This window comes from Rattus norvegicus, chromosome 4 (assembly GCF_021556685.1).
Source record: "Rattus norvegicus strain SHRSP/BbbUtx chromosome 4, alternate assembly SHRSP_T2T, whole genome shotgun sequence".
NCBI classification, from domain to species: domain Eukaryota; kingdom Metazoa; phylum Chordata; class Mammalia; order Rodentia; family Muridae; genus Rattus; species Rattus norvegicus.
Window position 1 is genome coordinate 33,620,001 of NC_141537.1, and position 25,167 is coordinate 33,645,167.

Consider the following 25,167-nt stretch of genomic DNA (forward strand, 5'->3'; position numbering starts at 1 on the left):
AAAGTGACATACGTTACATTTAGTATTTTTAATTGCCATTAAGCATAAAGACATACAGATCACTTTGATGATTTGTCCTCCTTCAAAAATACCACCAACGCTATACGCTGAGGAAGAACTGACAGATTTCATAATTACTGCAGCCTTTCCCCCTTCCCTCTTAACAAAGCAAATACATAGAGGTCTGCGAAAATAACAAGCACTACTGGTTTCCAAAGAGAGGCGAGTCAGCCTCTATAACCCTCATCCGAAAATACACAGTAACTCTTTTATACATAGGAAGGCGTGCCACTTTCTCCATACATTAGCAAAACCTTTCCTGAAAACTATAACTTTATTTCATGTCTCCCAGTTTTGGCATACAGTAATTAAAACAGTCTAATCTATCCCACTCTGCTCCCTCCTAAATGAGCAGCGACAGCTACACAACACAGTTCTGCACGAATCACTTCTTTTTTTTTTTTTTTATACGAATCACTTCTTTAGGTGAAATGGGACCGATTTCACGATTCCCCGTGACTTAGGACACGAGACAAGAGTGCACAGAAATAGCTAAATTGGTTTGATTAGTTGCTACCTCTTGTTTTTCCCCTGATGCCATCGTCTACACCAACACATTCCTGTCATAACCCTTTGCCACCTCTGCAATGTCTTCTGGGATTCTACCTTCACGATTGGCCAGTAGAAGTAATTTTTAGACTGACAAATCATCTCAGCCCAGCCCTCTCCTTTAGTCACTGATGGATTTGTAAATGTGGTAATTAACCTTAGGAACCCCAAGATTACTCACACCAAGCTCGCAAACTTGCTAAAAGCCCTGTGTAGCCAAATCACTTACAGTACAGTAAAGGTTTTAGTATTAAGAACAAAACAAAAAACTCCAAAAAATGTTTCTCCCCATGAGAAAACTTGTCCCCATGTTCTGTGGCTAGCTGCCCCCCTCCCCACCAAAGGAAATGAACTAAAACATTTGGCCCACAGTTTTATGCATTCATAGCTTGACTACTTAAAGCACCATTTCAAAATCTGTGGGATAGCCAGCCAGATGTGGTGGCGCATGCCTGTAACTCTCTCTGTCTGGAGACTGGTAGGAAGGTAGCTTTGAGTTTAAGACAAGCCTGGGTTACAGAACAAGTTCAGGGTAGCCTGGGTTACAGAGCAAGATCCGGTCCCCAAACAAAGTAACCACAACAAAAATGCCATGCAGATAGATAGATAGATAGATAGATAGATAGATAGATAGATAGATAGATAGATAGATAGAAGCTGCAAGATAGTTTAACATGGTTTGCAGAGAGAAACTGACAAGGTTGGCACTGAACTATGTAGAGTCCTCCCTTGGCACTTCCTATTGCCAGCTTCTACTCAAAGACTATTTGCTCACGTTGGGGAATGATAATGCCATTCCAAATACTAATCACTGAATTGGAGAAAAACTGTGATGATGAAGAGGATGATAATCTGAATTGTTTTTGTCCCAGCTCATGATCAGGTGTCCAAAATATCAGAAGGTTCCAGAAATGTGAGGACCCTTTCAAGGGACCATATCCCTTCTTCCCACAAAGTTACCATCAAGTTCGAGAGATCAACATCTTCTTAACTAGGTACTGCCCCAGAGTTTTAGTTGTTCAGGCAATAATCTGCAGGAAGGGCTGACTTGGGAAGGATCTGGAAAAAATCAATAGATTTAATGTTTTTCTTAAGAGTAGGTGTTTACAACCCAGAGACGGGTACTTGGGCATTTGGGCCTTCAGCAATGAAAACGTGTGCATGCCATACTGGGGTAAAATGGGGACCCTTTAAAGGAATGAAGAAAGCTAAAGATGCACAATCCTCGGGCTCATGTCAGAGGCAAACAGCCGAGAAAGAATCGAATTGTGGAGAGTTTCAAACGCCTGGTGAGACGTTATTTTTCTCTATATTAAAGATGCTAAAATTTCAGACTGCAGCTTCATACCCAAAGTACAGGAATTACTTAGAATAATGTAAGTGAATCTCTTCTGAACTTATCTGATTTATTAATCTCCTAGAGACAAAACAAAACAAAACAAAAACAAAAACAAAAACAAAAACAAAACAAAACAAAACAAACCACCGTGCAGTGCAATACTGAGCTTTATTTTCCTTGTCATTTTTTTAATACCTTGAGGCGTGTTAAGCATATTTAAATAGGTTTATTGATGCCTGTGGAATGAATGAATACATTCTAGCACAAAGACGGTGCAGAGACAGACACGGGTCTCATGCGAGGGAGCTAAATATAAATGACACTTAATTTAAGGTATAGTATTCTGTGGATTACTATCTCCATTTCCACCATAAAGTAATAGCCTCTCTTAGTGTTTGCTACGGCAAAGTGATATATGTCAGCTTGTGGAGCAAAAGGAAATGTTTCTCATGCTAAATAACACTGCGAAAATAATTCTATTTTCTATATAGCCCTCATAAAACCTAACATGAACCCATTAAAGGGAACCTATCATTCCATATCGCCCCATTGTGACTAGTATAGAACACCTCAGACTCTTGCAGAACAAAACAAACAAAAACCACGTCTTCAATGCACAGAGTTAATCCTCAATCCACCGTCGCCCTCTCGGGCTTCAAGATGGCATGCACATTGTTTTTATTCACGTGTGCTCAATTGCCATTCTGCAATCTGCCGAACTGCATCCTTGCTGGTCAGTTACCTTGGCAACTCCACAGTAAAGCCTGCTTCACTTTAAGTATATGTGCCGCTCACTGGAGAAAAACATGATACAGATGTAGGACACACTCATCATCCAGAAATGGAAAATGACTAAGCCACTATGTTTTGTTTGTAAAAAATAATACTTCCTTTCTTTATGGCGGGTTTAAATTATGGGTAACCTCACAGCATTTTTTGAGAAGAGCCCTTTTGCTGTTCCTTTTGTTATTGCAAAACAAATAGCTCCTCCAGAGGGGCTATCGGGGCAGTATTTACACCTATGCTTCTTTTCGGAAGCAAAATGGCATACAGAATTTGAAGCCCTGGGTTGTTGTTGTTCTTCTAAACATGAACTATGCCAATAATGCTCACGAGGTCTGCACAAACTACCCAGGGAGGCTGCTACCTGAGGCTAACACGCACTGCATTCACAGGTGCCGAGGTGGGACCCACCAACTGTAAACTTAAAACACAAGCTTTTTCTTAATAACTATCCCAGGAAATGAAATGTTACTACCCTAAGAAACCACAGCACTAAGGCCTGAGCACCTTCCCAATATACCTGTGTACAGCACTGTACTAATCAAGCCAAGGTCACAGGGACTGGACTCTCCCTGTCTTACATGGCTCTATAATCTTATACAGCTGCAAACTCATTACCTCGGCAAACGTGCCACTGGACACAACTGAAACTTAGAGCCAGTAGCCAAATCCCTTTGAATCTAACAACATTACTGGGCAAAACAATTAAAGCAAGAGTTCGAACCATGGTGCATCAAAACCACCATCTTCACATAAGAAAGACGGTTATGGCTGTACAGATTAAAACTTCTGAAATTGCACTGCCATAAGCAAAACTTCTGAAATTGCACTGCCATAAGCAATAGCATTTATCTGAAGAAAAAAACAAACAAACATAAAAATCTTGTGTCTGAAATCAAGAAGAGGCAAAAGGAAAATAGTATTAGAAAATAATGATTTCAGTATTTTCCCCCTTCCCTAAGCTCCTATGTCTCTCCTTGCCATACGGCCATAATCTTATTCACAGAAGTATTCATTGCATGTTTTAGTCACAGGGTATATGGAAAGGTCAGGGCATTTCAACAACTCTATATTATGTGACAGTAGCAAGCCAAGAATCAAATAATAGATCTTGACAGCAATGGCAATAAAGTGGGACCTCACGCGCGCTAAATTGTTCCTGTCTTCCTTCGCGAGGAATCTGCTAGAAATGTTTTCTCTGCGTGGAGGGGGAGATAAGCTTCTGCATCGCTGTGCACTTTCCTCACATGCACATCGAAAACAGAAGCGAACACTGACAGACTTCACAAACACTGAAGTTTGAAAAGCACCGCGTTGCCGAAGAACCTCTAACAGAGCTTCGCGATTGCTGTGCAGATTGTCACTGAAATGTAAACAGACACACATGCCGCCCCATCTTTACAAAGGGGCCCGAGAACACTTACCGGACCTTTTTCTGCGTCATTAAGAACAAGGACACGGCCATAAAGATAAAACAGACACTGAGTGTCAGGCCGGAAAGTTCCAGCTATGTTTAATCTTAAACCTGTCTCCTTTTGCAATCTTTGAAAAGAATGTCATGAGTTATTATCAATAAGCATGTCTAACTAGCCTTTGTAAGGTACCAATGATGTGCACGTCTCTTTCACAGGTCCTTCATCAACAAATGGATGACTTTAAAAGAGCCACGTATATGGTCATTTTCTCCTTTTTTGAGGTTTAGGAGGATTGGGTAAAATCTCAGTTTACCATAAACCCACAGAATGCAGCCTGTAGAAGGCTGGTGTTCCTAAGGTAGCAGCAGTTGGTCCTCTTTCATAATGCTGTAAGATCATCATTTCGCACATCAGTTACCACACGCGGCTCTATTATACAGGGGGCCGTATGGACTGTTGGGCTGCCTGTCATTTACAAATCACACGAGTGGGTCCCAGTAGGCTAATGCATTTTAAGGTTGTGTGTTTTATAGATTTTTGTTTTCTCTGCCTCCCCCACCAGCCCCCGGCAGATGAGTTGTCAGCCGTCATTTCTCATCGCTATCAGTATGTTTTCCTATAGCCGCTTCTCTCCCCTCTTACGTTTGCAATTATTAACCCGATGTGGGTTTAAAAGCCAGACTAGCAAATAAGGTAGGACGGCATGATAAATTGAGAGGAGATACGTGCTGTTTCCGTGTGTACCGTGCTCTGCCAGATGTGAAAAAAGCAGAAGCCAGCATTTGAAGTATTAGCTGCCCAAGGACCCCTTTGTGATGTATTTCCTGGTTTCCAGTTGAAGCCATACACCCGTGAATAGACTCTTAATATCCCCGGGATAGGGTCATTACTTGAGGCAAAAGCAGCGTAAACTCTGTGCAATGTCATAGAGTCAGAAATAAATAAGTGTACAATTGAAAATCTTAATTCAATCCAGAGGCTATGTATACGTGAGTTGTTGAATCAAAATGAACATACAACATTATGCGAAATAACTTCATGCCTCTTATGTGGGGGAACAGACCTGCAGAATTTAAACACAGGTTTATGGATTAAGTATTACTCTTAGCAGGAGTAACCTAACCAATTTAAAACATACTGAGATACTATAATGAATCGCTTTCGTATGACAAACTAAAAGTTTGTTTTTAAAAGCATCTCAATTTTATCAGCGTCCAATCTTAAGATGTGAAGTCACTCATTTGTTGAGGAGTATCACAAAGGTACTTTGGAGACAAATCATTTAAACAAGACTGTGACAGAGCCAGATAACTAGATGGATAATTACAACTGTGCACAGCATTATCTTAATGGCTAGCACTACCTGGAAGAAATTAAGTAAAGAGTAAGAACTTGAATTTTCAAAGATGGTCAGGCTATGAGGAGAGTGCTGACCAGCCACCTGTCTTAACACAACTTTAAAAAGCACAATTTGACCTAAACAACTAGGTCTGAAAATCCTGAGAAGCAAACATTTTAAGTGCTAATGGGGGGGAGTTCGACGCCCTCTCTTTTTCCTTCATACTACAGCTTTAACGGGCTTCACCGTCTCTCAGAGATGCTGAGTCCCTGCATGAGAAGCACCGAGAAGAGCCAATACCCAGCGGAATGGAACAGACTGAGCGATGAATTCCTTCGGCTCTCTGAATCAAGATAACTCATCTTGGGATTTCCAGAGCTTAATACATTTATGAATTCCTCCATAATCCATTTTTTAACAAGTCACTACAGCATTCAGATTGAAATTTAATTATTAAACCCGATAATTACTGTGGAAAAAATATTTTAAAAAATCTTAACACCCAACCAGGTATGCAACCTGCTTTCATTTTTTTTTTCCTCCTCTCATTCAGATTTATGCAAGATTTGATTGATCCGGCCTTAGAAACACTGGCTTTCGATGGCAAGCGTTTCTCCACTGTCAGCCCTTCAACTCAGTGTCTCCAAGGCAAGCTGGCCACTCATTTGGAGACAGGCAGCTATTGTTTCTCTTACAGTCACCGACAGCCCATGCCTAAGCTGGACCCATCCTACAGATGGACGGCATTAAGATTACCTCTTTGCTAAGAATACAGTAATTTCTGTTCATGTGGGGGCAGAAATCAAAGCTTGGCTCTTTTTGTACAAAAACGCAGAAGAATCTCTTCATAAAAACTTTCCCTCCTAGATTAAGTCATTTATTAATTTTTATAAATTGGAATTATCTTAGTTATTATCTAGTCAAATCTGTTTCCCCTTTTGCATGTCTGTGTGTCTAACCATGTCTTCAATGTCGATAGGAAGGGGCTGCTGACTATTGTTAATGGGTGATCAATAGAACACAGGACTCAGAATGCCAAAAAGTTGAAAAGGGTTTTGGATGTCATGCTATCAAGGCATGCGAATATCTTTGCTAAAAGACAGATTAAAGCACTGCTTCTGACCAACGCATGGCCCTAGCTTCCTACTCAAGCCAGGACTGACATGTTTTTGTTTCCTGAAGAAGTTAGGCTTTACTGTATAGACGACAAAATTAATCCCAGAGGGACTAAATGATTGTTTCCCGAGCATAGATCCAGACTGACGGAATAGCCACAGAGCTTACCAATTTGACAACACAAAACCCAAGTTAACACAGTTGGTAGTTAACCATTCTGCTACAGGAAGACTCCCTAACTGTCTTAATGATTTCTCTGTGATTCATAAAGATTCAAACCTTGATCAGATGATCTAAGCTTCTAATTTTGGTGGGCTATCTTGATTACACTTCGGAACTAGAAAAGACAAGGCTATAAGCACAAACTTACAAACTCAAAGAGGAAGAAGCCTCCTTAGTGGTTAGCGGAGGCCTCTTAGCTAGAACTTAGAAGGAAAACCTCACGCTCTTGTACATGGTCCTTTAGAGTCTTGAAATTTCAACGTTTTTCTCCTGACTTTACCACCTGTCAGAGGCAACAGAATATTTTCAGCCTAAGGTACCTCCTGATCCTCTACAGTCGTGGAAGCAAAAAGATCAAGAACCATACTCCTACCTTCAAGTCTCCCCTACACACACGGCTCTCTGATTTACTTTTATTTTGTATGGATGTGTGCGTACCTTAGTCTGCACATGTGCTCTGAACTGGAATTACAGCACTCGTGAGCCACTCCCAAAATTAGACAAAATATTTACAGCCATTTTTTTTCTCTAAGTCTACAAAGACTCTTTCAAAATGAAATCATTAATTGTACCTCTTAGTGTTTTTTAATGTTTTAAATACATTCTAATAAGCACACTTGAACAATTCTCTAAGTGGTATGATGGATAAAGGGCAGAGGTTAAAAACACGAGTGATTTTTAGTTTATAAAAAACAAAAATAGTGGACTAACAACACAAGAGGATCCCAAGTGTTTTAGAAGATTAGGAAAACAAAGTTTTATTTTTTTTTCAGACTCACTTATTAAACACTCACTGACACAGGACTAAACGTAACAAAAGAACACCGGGAGCAAACACTGACAGCCAAATGGACATTTACATTGATAGCCTAAACTCACCATCTTTCTTCCCAGCAGCCATTTTTCTGCTGATAATAAAACTGTTGGCTTGTTTGGTCTTCCAGTTAACTGTTCCATTTATGCCATCAGCACAGCTTAATAAAAAAGCTTTTCAGAATAAAACAAATGCACACAGAGACATGAAATGAATGTCAAATTAAAAATTACCACCACAGATTCTGTTAACTTGGTTCAGACTACATTAACTTCGGCAACTAGCAGCTGAATTCCAACTAGCAAATGCTTGTTACATGCCAATATGGGGAATCTATAGGAGTAACAAATAAGAAAGTCATCAGTCCTGCCCCACAAGGAGCTCACAGTCTGTGAGGATTGAACAATGGCTTCTACACGGAAAGGTTGGTTATGAAATGACACCTGTGTTGTCCAAAGAATGGTCAAAATCACGAGGGCCATAGCAGGGCTGGAGGGGAGACAATTATCTCCTGCTAGGGAATTTTCCATTACATCAACTCAGGGTAGAGTTTGGAAATATTAAAGTGGCTGTGATGTGCAGGCTTAGATAGGGCCCAGAGATATACGGGAAGACTGGAGGGGAGACAATTATCTCTTGCTAGGAATTTTGCATTACCTCAACCCAGAGTTGGGTCTGGAGACATGAAAGTGGTGGAAAGCAGCTGGGGGATTAGGTGAGGTCCAGAGATGCACGTGGTCTATGGAAACTGCCACCTCAAAGGTAAAGGGAAGACACAGAGGCGCCAGGTGCAAGACCCGAGGGAGATAATACTGAATTCTTCTAGATAAAGAAGGGCCGCAGATGGCTTTGAAGGTTTGATCTAGGACGCTACTGGCCAGAGGTAGATTAGTAAGCCCAGAAGAAAGGTTAACTTCAGGAGAGAGAGGAGACTCAAGTTTGGGATATGTGAAATCTGGGGTCCCGGATGGACATCCAGGTGAACCCACCTAAAAAGACAGGGTTACAGGTCTTGTTCACAAATAGATATAAAGGGGCTTCAGGTACAGATTTGAAGTCATTTCTCTTACAGGACTGACGACAGAAGCCAAAGTTACAGTGAAGCTTTTTGATGACAGTCTGCCCCCAGAGAACACATTCGAGACCCTAAACTATGTGGTGGCTTGGAACACGGACACCACCTGTTCATCCTCTTTCTCTTCATCCAAACTGCTCACCTCTCTGCCCTTACCCTTTAGATTTCATGGATTTAGCCCCCATTTTGCTGACACTACTCTCCCTTCTCACCATCTCAGAGAAGGTCCCACTCTGGGTTCAACACAGCTGCAAATCCCCTAGTGCTTACCCTGCTGCACATTCTTCTAAGTCTGAAATACAGTAAGAAAGAACACACAGGGGCTGGAGACATGACACAATGCTCAAGAGCATATGTTGATGTTTAAAAAGTTTGGTTCTAGGGGTTGGGGATTTAGCTCAGCGGTAGAGCGCTTGCCTAGGGAGCACAAGGCCCTGGGTTCGGTCCCCAGCTCCGGGGGGGGGGGGGGGGGAGTTTGGTTCTTAGCACCCAACTCATGTAGATCATGACAAGTGAGGCCAGGGAATCTGATGCCTTCTTGTCTCGTCAGGAACCTGCATATTCATGGTACACATACATAAACCCAAGAGTTCATGCATACACATAAAAGAAAGGAATTAAGAAAGGATGCATAAACCAGCAGGGATAATAAATGTAGACTGTGTTAATATACATACTTAGATAGCAAAATCAGAGAAAGGCTCCACAAAGAAAAGACTGGGATAGTCACAGGTTGGACAACCGAGTCAGAAATGCCACATGCGCCAATGAAGGGAGATGCCAAGGAAGAGGGTTTGACCCCTTGTTACCAAAGGACCAGCAGATGAGAGCATGATCAAAGACGACTAGCTTTCGAATGGAGAAAATTTTATGCGTGACTCCTTGAAACCGTAGTTCTAGGAGCCTGGGGAAGGGAAGAAACCAAACCGCAAAGGTCAATATGTAGAAGCTGCTGGCACAGTAAGGAGGGGAGTCAGAACTAGGATGCAATGTAGGCGAACGATGGAGGGTGGGGTGAGGAAAGAGTGGGTCACGCTGGAGAGGGAAACTGGGGTCCTATCCATAAGCTCCAGGAAAGATAGGAGGAGAGAGCAAGAGAACAGAGTAAAGAAAACAAGACACAAATCCAAGAAAAGTAGAACAAATGGGGCCAGAAATAGACAAGGTAAATTAAAAAAAAAAAAAAACAAAACAAACATCCTGAATGAGAAAGTAAGGAAAATAGAAGCATCCTATAGAGTCTTTAACAATATTAGTGTAAAAAGCCTGGTCTCCATCGCGCTGTAGATTATATATGGATTTTCTTTTCATATTAACTCTTCAGCGAAATATTTAACCAAGTAAATTATGAGAAATACCAAGTTCCCCACATTAAAAAAAGAAAGTGATTAAAAACCTAGGTTCTGGCTGGGTTTGGTGGCTCATGCCTTTGATCGTCTACTTGCTGGTAAAGGCAGCTACACAAGGAGGTAAAGGACAGCCTCCCTGCTTCAAAACAAGCAAACAAACAAACCACACAGAAACTGAAGTCATTAAGGTTTGAAGGAGCTGAAGGGGCTTGCAACCCCATAAGAACAACAATACCAACTAACTAGAACTCCAGGGACTAAACCACCATCCAAAGGGTACACATGGACAGACCCGTGGCTCCAGCTGCATATGTAGCAGAGGATGGCCTTGTTGGGCACCAATGGAAGAAGAAGCCCTTGGTCCTGCCTAGGTTGAATCCCCAGTGTAGGGGAATGTGGGGCAGTGGGAAGGGGGGATGGATGGGAGGGGAACACCCTTATAGAAGAAGGGGAGGGGGACGGGATAGGGGGCTTATGGACAGGAAACCAGGAAAGGGAATAACATTTGAAACGTAAATTAAAAACATCCAATTAAAAATAAATAAATAAAAAACGATCAAACAGGGGTTGGGGATTTAGCTCAGTGGTAGAGCGCTTGCCTAGCAAGTGCAAGGCCCTGGGTTTGGTCCCCAGCTCCGAAAAATAGAAAAAAAACAAAAAACAAAAAAAACGATCAAACAAACAAAGTCTTATGGGACGTAAAAGTGAAGGACTCTAAGAAACTACCTGACAGGCATCACTTTTGAGCTCTATAAAGTTAGGCAATCCGGCTTTATGTACGAAATGGACAGTCTTATGAGTGACTTTCCTAATAAGTGGTTGAGTTGCTCTATGACTGAACTTATGAATTTCTAAAACTAAATGAAACACATGGTAGGCATCCCCGATAACTTAAATTTTAAACAAGATCCAAGACGCTAATAATGCCTTATGGCCCCACAGTCTCCCCTCCAGGAGCCTCCTCGTTATTAATTTGAGAGGCAACGTGGCTGTTAGGCACTTATACAGCCCCTTCAGAATAAATGCACCACTTGTCCCAAAAGGTTTATAACAAATAGACATGCAACACATATCCACGACTCCCTCAAAGAAAGTCCAGGTAAACGGACTACACAATTCCAACATGTGAGTCTCATAAATAATCGGAAGTCTCAAAGACCGACGAACATGAAAGAATATGGGAGAGTAGTCTGACTTCTTTGTTAGCACCAAAACAGGAGGGGCCCAGCATTGAAAACCCCTGCCTTCTTACTTCCAACTAATCTCTTGGAACAATCAGGACATCTGAGTCACCGCTGGCTTGTGGAGAAGCCCGCCAAAGAGACTGAGAAGCAGATGACCAAGGCTGTTTCACTTTCCAGGACAGCAGCATTTAGATTTTACTGGCAGACCCCAGTAAACAGCTTTCAAGTATTGTTTCACCCAATTCTTGCAAACCCAGGTGAATCTATCACTGTGTTTGAAGATTACAGAGACTTAATCTTAAAACCCAAGGTAGTAAATCCAACAGGCAGATACCCTGGAGCTCTCCTCACTTCTCAGCTGACTGGGTGGTGAGTCATCACAGAGGAAGCTTGGGTTGAGAAACCAGATAGCACTGGCTTGACTCCTTCCTCCAGTCTAGTGAGGCAGACTTCAGACTGTGCTGTACATAAGAGTCACTGTTGAGAGTACACACGCAAAACTACATGCATGTACTTTACAAGTGAGTGGTTCCGTGGATTTATGTGTGTACCTTTAAGTCTGTGAGACTGTGTCCACGCGCTCTCTTTTTCAGAAGGTGACCAACCTATTCTAAGTGTTGCACTTACTTTGTGCTCTTGGCTGGTAAACTCATACCTTATGCCATACTTCCCAGGCCCTCTACAGAGATAGCCTGATGCCTTTCACAGCATTAAAAAAAAAAAAATCTAATTAGTGTCCCAATGGTCAAGGATTACGGCAATAGAACAGCTGCATACATCTCTGAGGTGCTTCTGCTTCTTGTGGGCCGCAGTCCTTCAAGCACATTCCTCTGTTTTTTTAACGTAAAAGGAAACCGGGCCTTTCTTTTAAAGTGTGTGTACTCGGGTGTGTGCGTGTGTGTGTGTGTGTGTATGTGTGTGTGTGATATGTGTATGGGACTAGGCATGCCAAGTTACCCATACAGAGAGGTCAGAGGACAAGTTTATACAGTCAGTCCTCTTCTTCCACTTGTAGACAGGCTTCAGGGACATTACTCAGGTCTTCGTGGAAAGGCACCTTTAGCGTGGCGCTACCTCACTGATCCACGCACGTTGGTTTTTAACCAAGTTCATATTAATTCATATAATATCTGACTGACCTCAGAAACCGGAAGCCTGATGGATCTCAATAAAAGGGTAAGTGCGGTGGCTCTGCTCACCAGGTATTGGTATCAAAGGTAAGACAGAGCACACATGGTTGCTTGGACATTCAAGTCCTCCACATGCCTTAAAGAGAAATCTCACGAATGTAGAAATAATGGTCTGCTTTATGCTTGACATCATGGAAACTCTTAACTAATTTCTAGTGTTAAAATTCACTGTAAACCACACACTGACAACAACAACAACAAAAAAAAAGATTACCCACTGCAGGGGTTGGGGGGAGCTAATGTTTGGTAGCTGTATTTTCATTAGAAGACCAATGAGGGTGTGTGTGTGTGTGTGTGTGTGTGTGTGTGTGTTAGAAAAAATTTTCTTTAAAAAAAATATCGTTCAGTTTAACAAATACCTTTCCTATACACCACTTTTCAAGAATAAACCTAATATGTAAAATAATGTCGGCCTCTATAGACAGGTTATTAGACAGACTCCAGAGGTAACAAACTGTCTTCAGAAATCATTAAAGGGTGTGACTCCTGATCATTTGTCACAATTCCACGTACAAGGCTGCTGCTCTCTAGTGGGTGAGAGACCACAATGGCAGAGAGTGCCGTGTATCCTGCAGCTACGCCGAGTACGGTCAGAAACTGTTCTCGGAATTTGCTGGAGCCTCTGTGGTGTCCATAACATAGCCACCTCTTCAGTGCTTCACCTCCCAAAACGTCAAATCCGAATGAATTGAAAGGTGGCTCGTATGTCCTCCACCTAGGTTCCTAGAACCCACACAGGACTTAAAAGTTCCTCTTAAGGTTTTCTGAGTCATTTCAGAGGCTCGTCGCAGCATAACGAGTTTTCCTCTGGTCCCGGACGAGCAGTCTCTGAAGAGAGAATATTGCTCTTTCCCAACCTGGGTAATTTGCAGACTAGGGGAAGAGGTTGTTGCAGTTTAATATAAGCAATTGAAGAGCTGTGAATAGTGACTGATTGCTGATGAGCTAATCAGAATGACAAGGAACAGAAATAATAAATAATAACTTGCTCAGACATCACTGTCCAAGTAAACAGCAGGACATGTCAAATGAAATTTAATCTGATTAGCACACCCACCTCACAAGTGAACTAGCAACGTACCAGGCTTCTCTCTGGTCCCTGCTTCAGCTCTCTCTTTACATATTATTCTACTCTAAGGCTTTGCTGAAGTTGTTTGTGTAGCTCATATCTTCCACGGCAATTCCCTTTTATGACTCTCACCTTTTTTATTTTCCTTTTCTAAAAATTTAACTTATTAGCATCATGTGTGTGTGTGTGTGTGTGTGTGTGTGTGTGTCTGTGTGTGTACACGCACATGTGCCTGACACCTGTGGGTGCATGTACTTGCCACAGTGTGTGTTTGGAGATTAACAGAAAATCTTGTGGAATCAGTTCTCTTTTCTCACCTGGATGTGAGTTCCAGGGACTGAAGGCAGACTGCCCGGCTTCATTATCCGGCAACAATCAACTTTACCCACTGAGTCATTCACCAGGCCCTCTCCCCTTCGCTTCCCTTCTGCCGGTTTCTTTACTACTTATAAAACTTCTTCAGCTTTTTATTTTCTTTGTCTCCCTTTCGTACCAAAGACTAACTTATTAGCACCCATGTTTTCAGCACCATGCTAGCGAGATCCTGAACTGTTAATACATGTACACACTGTTACATGTTAACTGGCTTGATCCTTACACAAACGATGTGAAATAGGTAGCTCGATTTCACAATAAGGATAAGAAGTCTTCGGGAACACCGTCACCAGTCACACTGTCACCGGTCACATGCTCCCTAAGTCGCAGGATTGGATTTTGAACCTGCTCCGTGGCTGACTGCAAAGTCACTGCCCCCAGTTCGTCAACCCTAACCCCAAACAGCTTTTAAAAGATGCGATGTGTAAGCGGGGTGGCCTCATTTTAGACACCCTTATTACTTCTAGCATATCGACTGTGATATACTTTTTGCTTCTGGGGGAAGAAATCCATTGCTGGATCCCTGCATTAGAAATAGCAACAAGTTAAGCTTCTGCTCTGTAGTAGAAATGACGCTGGTGTACTTCTGTGTGGAAATAAACACACGCCACAAAACAACTCATTGACAGAAGAAAGTCAACCTATCTGTGAGAGTCTAGGAGGGGAATGGCTCTTCTGAGAATGTCTCCCAAGGCCCGAACAGGGGCCTGAGAGTGTGCTTTTAGAAGTACTTGCTGTGGCTGAACTTTTAAAAGTTTAAGATTTAAGACAAAAAAAAAAAAATCCTAGCAGAAAATGAGCAGCTATTTAATATAATTTAAGTTTATTTGAATTTGATCATTTTAAGCAAAGCAGATTATAAGACATAATGAAATAAAATAACACAAATGAAAGGAGATTAAAAACAGGTCCAAAGAGTGTTGGGGATTTAGCTCAGTGGTAGAGCGCTTGCCTAGCAAGCACAAGGCCCTGGGTTCGGTCCCCAGCTCTGAAAAGAAAGAAAAAGAAAAAAAAAAAAAAAAACCACAAAAAAAAAAAAAAAAAAAAAAAACAGGTCCAAAGAAAGGCAGTGCTTAGTGTGCGAATCTCTGAAGGGAGGCTAGCTGAACTCAAACTCAAGTTCTCCCACTGGTTCTTAAATGCTTCTGTGCCCTGGCTTCGTCCTCTGCTACGGGTAGAAACAGCGGAATTCACGTCACAGAGGCACAGTGAGTACTGATTGAGAGAATACACTCAAAACCTTTACGACGAAAGCTAGCACAAAACACTAATCCCCAAATGCTAGCGCTAGTGCTCACTATCAACTGGTGTGAGGAGACACTTGGGCTTCTTTAAAAGGTTTTTGTTTTTTTCCTTTACCTTCAGTCAAAAAAAAAAAAATTATCATGGCAGCCTCCATTGTATGATGTTCTCATTTCTTTCTACAGTTAGGTGGACAAAATAAAATCCCATTTCTAGGGCAGGCTTCAGAACATTCTGGAGGCATCTCAAAAACACACTTAAAATCCAGTGCCTCCAGCCCTGTCAAACTCCACCCCATTGCCTCCCGGGGCTAAGAAGGTATCTGGGCAGGTCCTCTGGTTTGACCCTTAGTCAGGGAATTCTGGCGACTTGCTGGCGACTGAAAGTCGCCTTTTACCTCTTTGAAGAGACCAGATGCACTGTGAATTCCATTTAGATTCATCTTCTCTGAGATCCCATGAACACTTAGGTATTTATCCTAAGGGAAGAATGCAGCCAAAGAGGAAGATCTGCCCGTGTGCGCACGGCCCAGTTTTGCACTAAGCACAGTTTCAAGACTAGGTGAAAATGAAATTGCGATTTTTGAAGGAGTAAGAGAGACCAGAAGTTACTCTTTCCTCTAGCTAAGGTTTCCTGTTTGCCCAAAAAACTTAGAAGAAGAGTTGTTCTTTGGCTACACGGTTCTATCTTCTGCAGGTGAAATGGTGGATGAAAAGGGGGAACACAGGGACCTCTAACAAAAGGCGCCCAAAGTGCATATAGTGGCTATAAGCATTATTACTATCTAATGTCCTCATCTGAAAGAGGGAGGGCTGTTTTAGAATGAAGATGGTGGGTGAAAAGCAGACCACAGACCCCCGAGCGCTAGGGGAAATCCGGAATGCTAGTGCGATCTAGTGGAAACGGATTAAAAAGCAGAGGGTCCCTTGTGAGCCACTGGGGTAGGGGCTTGAGGCAGCAGGGAAGATTCCTATTTGAATTTGAAAATTCAATAATGCTGCAGTACACCTTTTCCAATTAGGAGGCATCTAAAGGAGTCTCATATCACATATTCACCTTAAGCTGTCATTAATTGTCGGTGTTACGGGAGCCATGCTTTCTAACTAGAACGCATCCTAACACTTTAATCGGGAAGCTGTATTTTACAAAGGTGCCTTCTCACAGCCCTGTTGTCACCTTATCAAGGCCATGCACTGGCCACAGCCTGCACTCTCAGTTGTCTTGGCATCTTTCCCTGTTTTATTCATGTGGAACATATCATTGTACACAGACTTAAATACACCATGCTTTACCAAACCTGTGACTGTCTCCATTTTTTTTTTTTCATTTAGAGCACACTTGTACCTGTGTTAAAACTGCACTGCTTTCTGTCCTCTGGGTCAGTCATAATTTATTCACCATCACTGTGGATTCGACGGGACCACACTCAGAGTGGAGAGCCTGCCTTTCCGATCTGACCGCCTTCCAGAGTTACAGAGACCATCAGGCAGGGGACAGAAATGTAGCAAGCACAACCTCCTGGCTAACAGCCTCAAATTCAATCTTCCATCAAATTTCACCCCTCAAAATCTTCCTTCTCTTTTCTTTTCCCTACCTCTTCCACATTAGCCTACAAGGTCACTATCTCCAACTTGGATTTAAACTGCCTCCAGTAGCAAACCATTCAGACTCCTCTAACCTTTTCTTCACACAGCAGTTAGAGGACTCTTTTTGAAATGCAAATCTGGTCTTGTCCTGCTCAACCCCCCTCTGAGAGCTCCCATTGGTGTTAGTACAAAGATGAACCTCTTTAAGGTGGTCTACTAGGGTCGGGGAAGATTGGCTCCTTGACCCCGCTGGCAAGCGCCCTTCCCTGTCTCTTTCTTCTCTAAGCACGTTTTATTTAGTGTGCTCTGGCTGGCCCAGGACCTCCGCAGCCCCTCAGGGTCACAAGCACCTTTCCTGACTCACCTCCCTAACATTTACTCTCCTTCCGTCCTTGGGAAAAACTTCCTCCTTTCTTAGAGTCTAAACAAATCCTCTGCCGAGGCAGCATTGAGCTTGGTCCCAGAGAGTACAATCTTATCTGCGATTATTTGATTAATCTTCACACCGCATAATCCTGAAAAGAAAAACAGCGTGATTCATCTTTTTCAACTCAGTAGGGTTAAAAAGTGGTATAGCTCAGACCACCTATTATCCAGCATCGGTTACACTGTCTCAAAAACACTCAAGATGCCCCTAAAAGTATAAAATAATTCTTCATTCTTAAAGTTACCAAGGTTTTTTTTTCTTTCTGGTTCTTCATTATTATCATCAACACCACAATAGATATCCAAGTCTGTATCTTTGAACACGTCCACCAGTTTACACATAGGCTAAACATTCAGAAGGAAAACTGCTAGACCAAAAAAAAAAAGTATAATTCAAATTCTGATAAGATATCTAGCAGCCGACTGTGTCACTGGTCTTTGATTAGAATCAACTCTTTAATGACTGAAAATAAAAGATGTCAGAAGTGCTACATTGATTAACTGTTGCACGGGAGAGAAAAGCCGGTATCATTTTACCGCCTAGTAAGAAACACCGATTTGCTCAAGAGAGAAAACCGGAATCCTTAGGGCTCAAGTTTCCTTTGCTTTGCATTCAGAGGTAAAACAGAAGCTTTAGCTCTTTGCATACTGCTGGAAAAAAAAAAAACAGGGAAGTAAAACACCCCCGGTATAACTGTTCTAGGAAAATTAACTGTGATCTCTTTCAAATTCAGAGTGAACTCCAATCTCCATGATAATCAAAATGGTGACCAGATGAATGAGTAAAGAGGCGAAGAATGGGAAGGAATTTACACCAAGGCTGCCCATCTCCCGAACAGTTTTGAAACCAGCGGTTTCATTTATCTGAAAAGAAAGTCTGTCCTTCCTTGTCACAACAGATGCCACGGATGATTCCCGTGGTACAGGCTGCCAAAGATTTATTCTAAATGTCTGATTAGCCTAAGGTAATTAGGTAGAAAGTGAGTCCTGTTAAAGATGATTCTTAAATAATGAAATACATTTTAAGCCACTGACATAAACGTTAAATTAAAACCCCTAAGCGAAGATTTAAAAGACAAAAACAAAACAACAACAGCAAAAATCTGACCAGAGCGAGCTAAGAAAATGGTGCAGCCTTTACTAATACATTAATGTTCCTGAGAGCACAACAGTTGTCACGCCAGCAACAAATGTTCATTCAGAAGCTACCTCATCATTTCCCAAGATAACTAGGTTTTAAAGCTTAAACATTGGGATTATTACTTTGTGGTTTAGGGACATGGGCAAGCCCTGCACTCAAGGAATTGCAAGTAGCCGCCTGTGGATCAGGTGAGCCTTGACAAGCTATAACCTCACTTTTGAGAGTTTCTCTCCCGGAAATAGGAGCCGAGCCAAAGAATGTCTGTGGCATCCCCAGCAACTGGGAAGACAGCCACGGCAAGCGGCTGTGTGTATTACTGCAACCTCACAGAAGTGCATGGCACTGTTACAAAACGAATAAAAAACAGTGAGTGAGAGAGAGGAGAAAGTTATTTAACAGTAAAAAAATCCACTCCATGCAATCAGAATGACTGTGGCTCTCCTGCTGACTTCTAACCACTGGAGCGGAGAAGAAAGTTCCAGGTCTGAGGCAGGAGTGAAAGCGGTAGGCGAGAGTGGGCGAGCAAAGACCACAGAATCGCTTCCCTTTTCTTCGCATCTCTGACAGACCCCTCTATAGTTTGCAAGGTTCCCGGTTATTTGATGCAAATCCTATGAAGTCAGGAGTGCTGTTCAGTAAAAGAGGTCCTGGATGGAAATCCAGTAACCTCCACAATTACTTTGGAACAAACATGTCTCCCAAGTTAGATTCGGTTATCAAAATAAACAGTCAATGGGCAGGTGTACCCGATAAGGAAGAAAGATTTCCCCCAGGACATAGTGGGAATGTGCACTCGAGGCAGGCAGAGAGCAGGCTCATCCTAATAAGCAGTTAAAAGCACACAGACTGGAAGTTACATTTGTTGATTATGGTTTTATGGGGTTACTGAAGAAACAAAACCCCTCAACTTTATTATAAAGTGATAGATACCACAGGGGAAAGAGGGGTTACTGTCCCACATCCCTCTAAGGAAGTAGAAGGCGAATACCAAGCTATTGGACCAGTGGCCAGCATCTTGCCTGCCAGGTAACCCTGGAGTCCCCAGCATCCACCACCACTTGGCAGGAGAAGTCAGCTCTAGACCAGGCAAGACACCCTGGAAGGAAGAGAAAGGCAAAAGATGGCTCTGCAAAGACACTTGAGACTAGGGTGCTTGTCAGGGAGGAAATGGTCTTGTATTTCTCTCAGATTTTCCAGTTTGCAATGCAGAGGAGAGAGATACAAACTTGCAATTCATAGGACCATTCTTTTTAGGAAATTTACAAAAGGAGGGAAAAAAAAGAACCTGACATGTTTGTATATCAGTTACGCTAATATGGTCCAATGGTCTTCAAACCCCCCACTGCAAAAAGAGGTGAATGTTTCTGCTTGTGTAGAATAGCCGGAGTTAATTTTCCTGATGGCTGTACTGTTAGGAAGGTCTGGAGCGGGGTCTGCCTGCTCTTTTGCCCACTCATGTTCGTTCTGCCCTCTGAAGCAAAGAAAAGGGAGTTTACTTCAAACTAAACATTCCAGACCCTTTGAGAATAGCCGCTGTGATAGAGTTGCCAGATCCTTACCAACCCCACAGACTGTTCTGCAAGTTGTCTAATTTGTCAACTACTCTCTCCAAACTGACAGCCAGAAAGGAACACGATACTACAGATGGGTTTGATTAGAGCAAGGTCCGTTATTTTTATGATGTACGGACACTACAGTTAACATCACCATCTAACGTGTATTTTTATTTTTATAAGCCACACCATGCCATAGCTTCTTCCTGCTCTTCCTAAAGAACAAGAACCCCACAAAAGTCACCCTACTTCTCTTTAAATCAGTGAGTTATAGTACACTGACTGCTTGCAGCTAAGCACTAAACCCAAATGGTATTAAATTCTAAATGCTGCCATCTATTTGTAACAGCTATCTCTTTTCCAGTCACCCCTAAATTGTAAAGCAAGCCTTCTAGATCTTTGTCAAAATCATGTATACCAATGTTAAAGGCACTGTCCAGGGTAAAAATTTGTGACCCTACCCACATTTCTTCCTTCTTCAAATGCAATAACCTATACACACCTGGCCGGCACTGGTCCCAGCCAGTCTCCGGCTCAAACAACAAACCTGCTAATTAATCTGCAGACCCTCTCTCACAGCAGCCTACAGCCTGCAAACTGCTTCCCTGAAAGAAAGAATCACTTATCTTTCAAAATATGGTGTAAAGGACCCACACCGCTTAGAAGTACACATCTGTGCAAACACACACACACACACACACACACACACACACACACACACACAGAGCAAAGCCCAGGAAGGCAAGGAGAGCAGTGGGAATGTCTGCAGCAGGCTGTGACACTCTATGGAGTTTGCTATTATTATTGTTTAATTCATTGCTATCTTTACTACAGGTACATGCCTTTATAAATAAAACTTAACAATGAAAATCACAGAGAATTTGACTTGGAAGCAGTCCCTGTGAAATGGCTTTAGACCATTGAGAATCTCTTTCCAACCAGAAAACTCTAAGCAGAAAAATAGTCTCTAACAGGACTTGTTGATCACTAGAAGCCTCAGCCTCATGCTGCTTTCTTTCCCTTTCCCCTCTCTACTCCCCTACAACATTACATTGCTATTTAGACTTAATAAGGTGATAAGCTAGGAAAGAATAGACTAGAAATTGGGATAGTGAGGTTTAGAGAAAAAAAAAAAAGGCTGGATGGTATGCCCAAACGTGCGTGTGTGTGTGTGTGTGTGTGTGTGTGTGTGTGTGTGTGTGTGTGTGGTCCATCTCTCCATCTGCCTACCTTCCTCTGTTAGACAGGTTAGGAACATATGGAAAACACAGGATAGAGACTAAAAAAACAAGGCAAAGTGCAAAGGTTCCCTTCCAGCCCAAGTATGGACCAGACAAACCCAACCTGTGTCATCTGATTAACCGCGGTCCTGTCTTTCCACACTGAGACTAGGAAATGAGATAAACAGTAAACAGAATGTAGATTTACATGTTTCAAATAGAGACTATGGAAAGGTAGACTTGGAAAAATAAAAGGCTAGACTGGGTGGACAAATAGGGAAAAAGAGAAAAGAATCGGAGTATCGACTAGTTGTGGAGGGAAAGAAACACCATGTGTAAGCAACGCACTTAATCAGATCCACAAACTATCTGAGTGTTTGCCTTGAAACACTTTCAACAAGCCAGGGTGTCTCCGCTGCTTGAGCCTTCTCTTCAAGGGTGATTTTCACCCATGGGAAACTAGTGTTTGAAGCTGAACGAAAGCTATCTGTCTCACTCAGGTTATCTCTAGCCCGTTTTTATGGCGTGTTCATTGCTGTCTATAAAGTCTGTGAGACAAGTGAAAATTCCACTTGGCTTAGAGATATAATTTACTCCCCAGAAACAAAGTTATGCTATACACACAGGGTAAACCTAGAGCTGCTGGGTTTATGGCAAACTGTTATAATAATAGATTAAAAGGAACAATTTGAACCTTGGTTACTCTTTGAAAAGTGAAATTCTTATCTCGTTTAGAAATAATTTGCTCCTACTCTCCTAGAAGCTAAGCCAACGACAAGCAAAGAATAAGCACATTCACATCCCTACCGAATTCTCAATTAAAAGAATAAAATGTCCAAATAGGTAGTCTTATTATTTGACTTGTGAAAACTCTGCCTTTGCTTTGACCTATAAATCCTCTCACTCCTCTAGAACATATCCTAAATATAAGAGGTAAACCAACAGCATCACAGATACAGGTCAAGTTGCCATAAAATAGGTGAAATGTACCAAACAGAAGAAATACAATGTGCGGCCTCAAAATCCCACCCGGCGTTAAAGCAGAGTTCCCTCGCCCCACTGAAAACTTAAAAACGGCGGTAAAGCAAGAGAGGACAGCTCCTGAGCAAACTCTTAAAGAAAACATGGAGAGCGTTCAAACACAAAGGATGGCTAGTTACCTAGTGAAGTGAATAATACATAGGAGCACCGTGTGTGCTTCACAATGGCCCTTGTGAAAAGCTGGCACAAAATAATCCACACCGGGGAAATATCTAAAACTCACCTGGATAGTCAACGCCACGACTGTTTAAGATCTTATCTATCGGTATTAGGACATATTGGTACTTGACGTTAATTAAACCCTCAAGTATTTATTAATTTTGTCCATTCACTTAGACATTGTTTGTTCTTCCAGCTAGCAAGAAAGTTTTACCTAAATAGCTGGTATTGCCTTTTCCCGAGGAAAATTATAATTTGAAGCAAAGTTAAAAAAAACATTATGTGTTAAGTATGAAAAAAATCCTCAAGGATATTGATCAGAATTATAGCTCCATGTCATAATCCTGAGAAAGCGAGCCACGGCTCAGCTTGATGATTTGAAATACTTAGGTGTTATTGCTGTTCATATATACCCATCAGAAAACATTAATTTAATGTAGCTTATTTTCAAAGAAAATTGTAAAATGAGTGTTATTTGATGCTCAAAATCTACTACCTAGAAAGAAAACAGGGGGGAGGGGAGAGGGATTAATTTGATCTAATATTTAATTTTGAGAAAAAATATACACAACCCTATGGAAAAAAAAACCATATTCTTCAGGTACCTCTGTTAGCATAGAGGGAAGTCTGAAAGGCAAACCATAGTTTTCAGGCACCACAGCAAGCCGAGGATGTCACAGGTGATCTTGGTTGCCTTACTAAAGTACCCTCTGGAATTTGGACCATGAGAGAATTACTATTAATACAAAAACACCAACAAAGCCATTTCCACTTTTTAAGCCATAAGTAAATAAATAAGTAAAAAAATACTGGTTAAAATTTTGAATGAAAAAGTCAAATTAGTTCAAACCCTGAAAGGTGGGTGATTTTTAAAACATGGATTTTCCTTATGTTTTATCCATGTCTGCTGTAAGTCTCATTTGTTAAAAACCAATGCTATCAGTGAACAGCTAGGTGAATTTACTTTGGGGAGAGAAGAAACTGCTTCTAAGCATATGACAGTCCCGCAGTCATCCGAACAGGGACTGTTAAATAAACAATGTTTCAAAATCCTGGAATCAGTCTGTGTTGCAGAAAAAGATAAACATTTTAAAATTAAAAAATGATTATGTTCGCCCAATTTCCTAGATAAATGTCTTTCGCTCTTGGAAATCTGCATTTATTTATTTATGGAGGTCAACACTTAACTTCTAATAAGTAGATTCCCAGTAAATGAATGAGTTTTTTGCTTAATGCTAAAAAGCTTAATGCTTTGTACAGCCCAAGGTCCCTTCTACCTTGTCGCACACAATGGGTCAGAGTCTTGTTTTTCCTCTAAGGAAAGAAAAAGCTGTGGGAATGTTGCTGAAATAAACTCAATTTTAGTCTTGAAAAACAAATAGGTTTCGCTGTGGTTCATAAATCCAACTCACTTGTAGACAATTTGATTTTCCTTTTAACCTTAACTTTTTGGACAAAGATTAGCAACAGATTGTTAATTTTCTCCGCACCTAAGACTCTGAGCAGCTTCCGCGGGAATCCGCATTAAGGTTTTATTTCACATCCTTTCCCCGTCAGCATTTGAATATCTTGTTCCTTTGCAAATTTCCCTAACGTTAAAAAAGATTTTTTTTTAAAACAGGTTTATATCAATCGAACCAAGCAAATGCTTGGAGCTAGTCTCGGTGACCTGTTTCAAGGGTTTGAACCCACAGTTACTGCGCCCCAAAACATTCATTCACCCACAAGATTTAGAAACACATAACGGCGCGGGGGTGGGGGGGAAGCCGAGGTCTCTGTGTAAACCTTGTAATCACCTCACAAAGTCCGTAGCTGAAAGCTTCCAAAGCCGGCCAAGAACATTGGAAGCATCTACAGCTGTTTTCAATTGTTCTTGATTTCCCTTCGTAACATATTTAGTAGGGCAATGGGTGCTTTTTGCAGCATCTCCGGCCCCCAGCCATGGTTGACCCTGACCTGAACACCGCCGTTTGGCTCCCAGAATTTCATGATCCTGCTTCCGTGTTCGGTAAAAACCTAAGAAAAATCAGGTTCGCGCCACCAGGAAATACGCTTTAAAAAAAGGCAGGGAGCGGGGTGGGGGTGGGGGCGAGATTCGGTCTTTTAAATGTCACATTTTGGTGGTCTTTCTCTCCACCAGATTCCAGAAAATGAGAAAAGACGTACATCTTTGTGTAAGAGATAAGCAGCTGGCCAGCCATGCCCTTTGCCTCACATCTAGGCCAGAGAGTCTCAATTGTGGGGTAAAGCCCCCACCCCCCCACCCCCACCCCCACCCCGAGGGGCAGCGACCCCCAAGTCTGTTCCAGAGATCAGAAGATGTCCACCACCAGGCTGTGGGGGGGCGAGGTGGGGTACACTCCTTAATGGAAACTGGAGCTGAATTCCTGCCCTGCTGGACAGGGAGGGGCCGTGGGGGTGCAGAAAGAGAAGGCCAGGGGTCAAGCCTGGGGAGGGACCCACTTGGCCCAGGAGGTGGGCTGAAGGGTGTCCTGAAAGAGGGGTGCTGGGGGGCGCATTGGGCATAGAGCAGGACTAGCACCCTTCGGGCACGCCCTGGTACCCCAGAACCCGAGTGGGGGAGGGTGAGGCGGCGGCCTGTGGGCCCCTGAACCTCCATGTCGCGCGCAGGCCACTAACCTGTCAGTAAGAATGTGCCAGTGGTCGCGGGGCTCATCTTGAGTGTCCCCCGACCCTTTCCCGTCCAAGCACAAGGGTCTCCCAGCTCCCACCACCAGAATAATAGCATTCTTGGCCTGCCTAAGCCGTCCGTCCTCGATCCTCCCCTCCCCTCCCTTTCTTCTTTCCTCCCAGCTTGGCCAGTTCAGCATCGTGCACCCCCCTTCCTGAGCCCATACTGCCCCTAGCGGCGGGCCAAAGCGGTGCATGCCGCGCCCCCACCCATCCCCCCAGGCGCCCG

The 25,167-nt window shown here is 42.4% G+C and overlaps 1 protein-coding gene across 13 annotated transcripts in view; it reads right to left on the reverse strand.

The window, feature by feature from the left end:
* Sgce (sarcoglycan, epsilon) overlaps positions 1–25,064 on the reverse strand; it is a 70,789-nt gene extending 45,725 nt beyond the window's left edge. For 4 of the 13 annotated variants that reach the window (XM_087658435.1, XM_087658433.1, XM_087658434.1 and 1 more), the window contains exons 1-2: positions 24,888–25,064; positions 7,703–7,810 (exon numbers count right to left, since the gene is read on the reverse strand). In XM_087658435.1, coding sequence (XP_087514561.1) covers positions 7,703–7,810; positions 24,888–24,996 — 217 coding nt within the window. In that variant the 5' untranslated portion in view covers positions 24,997–25,064. 13 annotated transcript variants of the gene reach the window in all.
* Between the last annotated feature and the right edge of the window lie 103 nt (positions 25,065–25,167).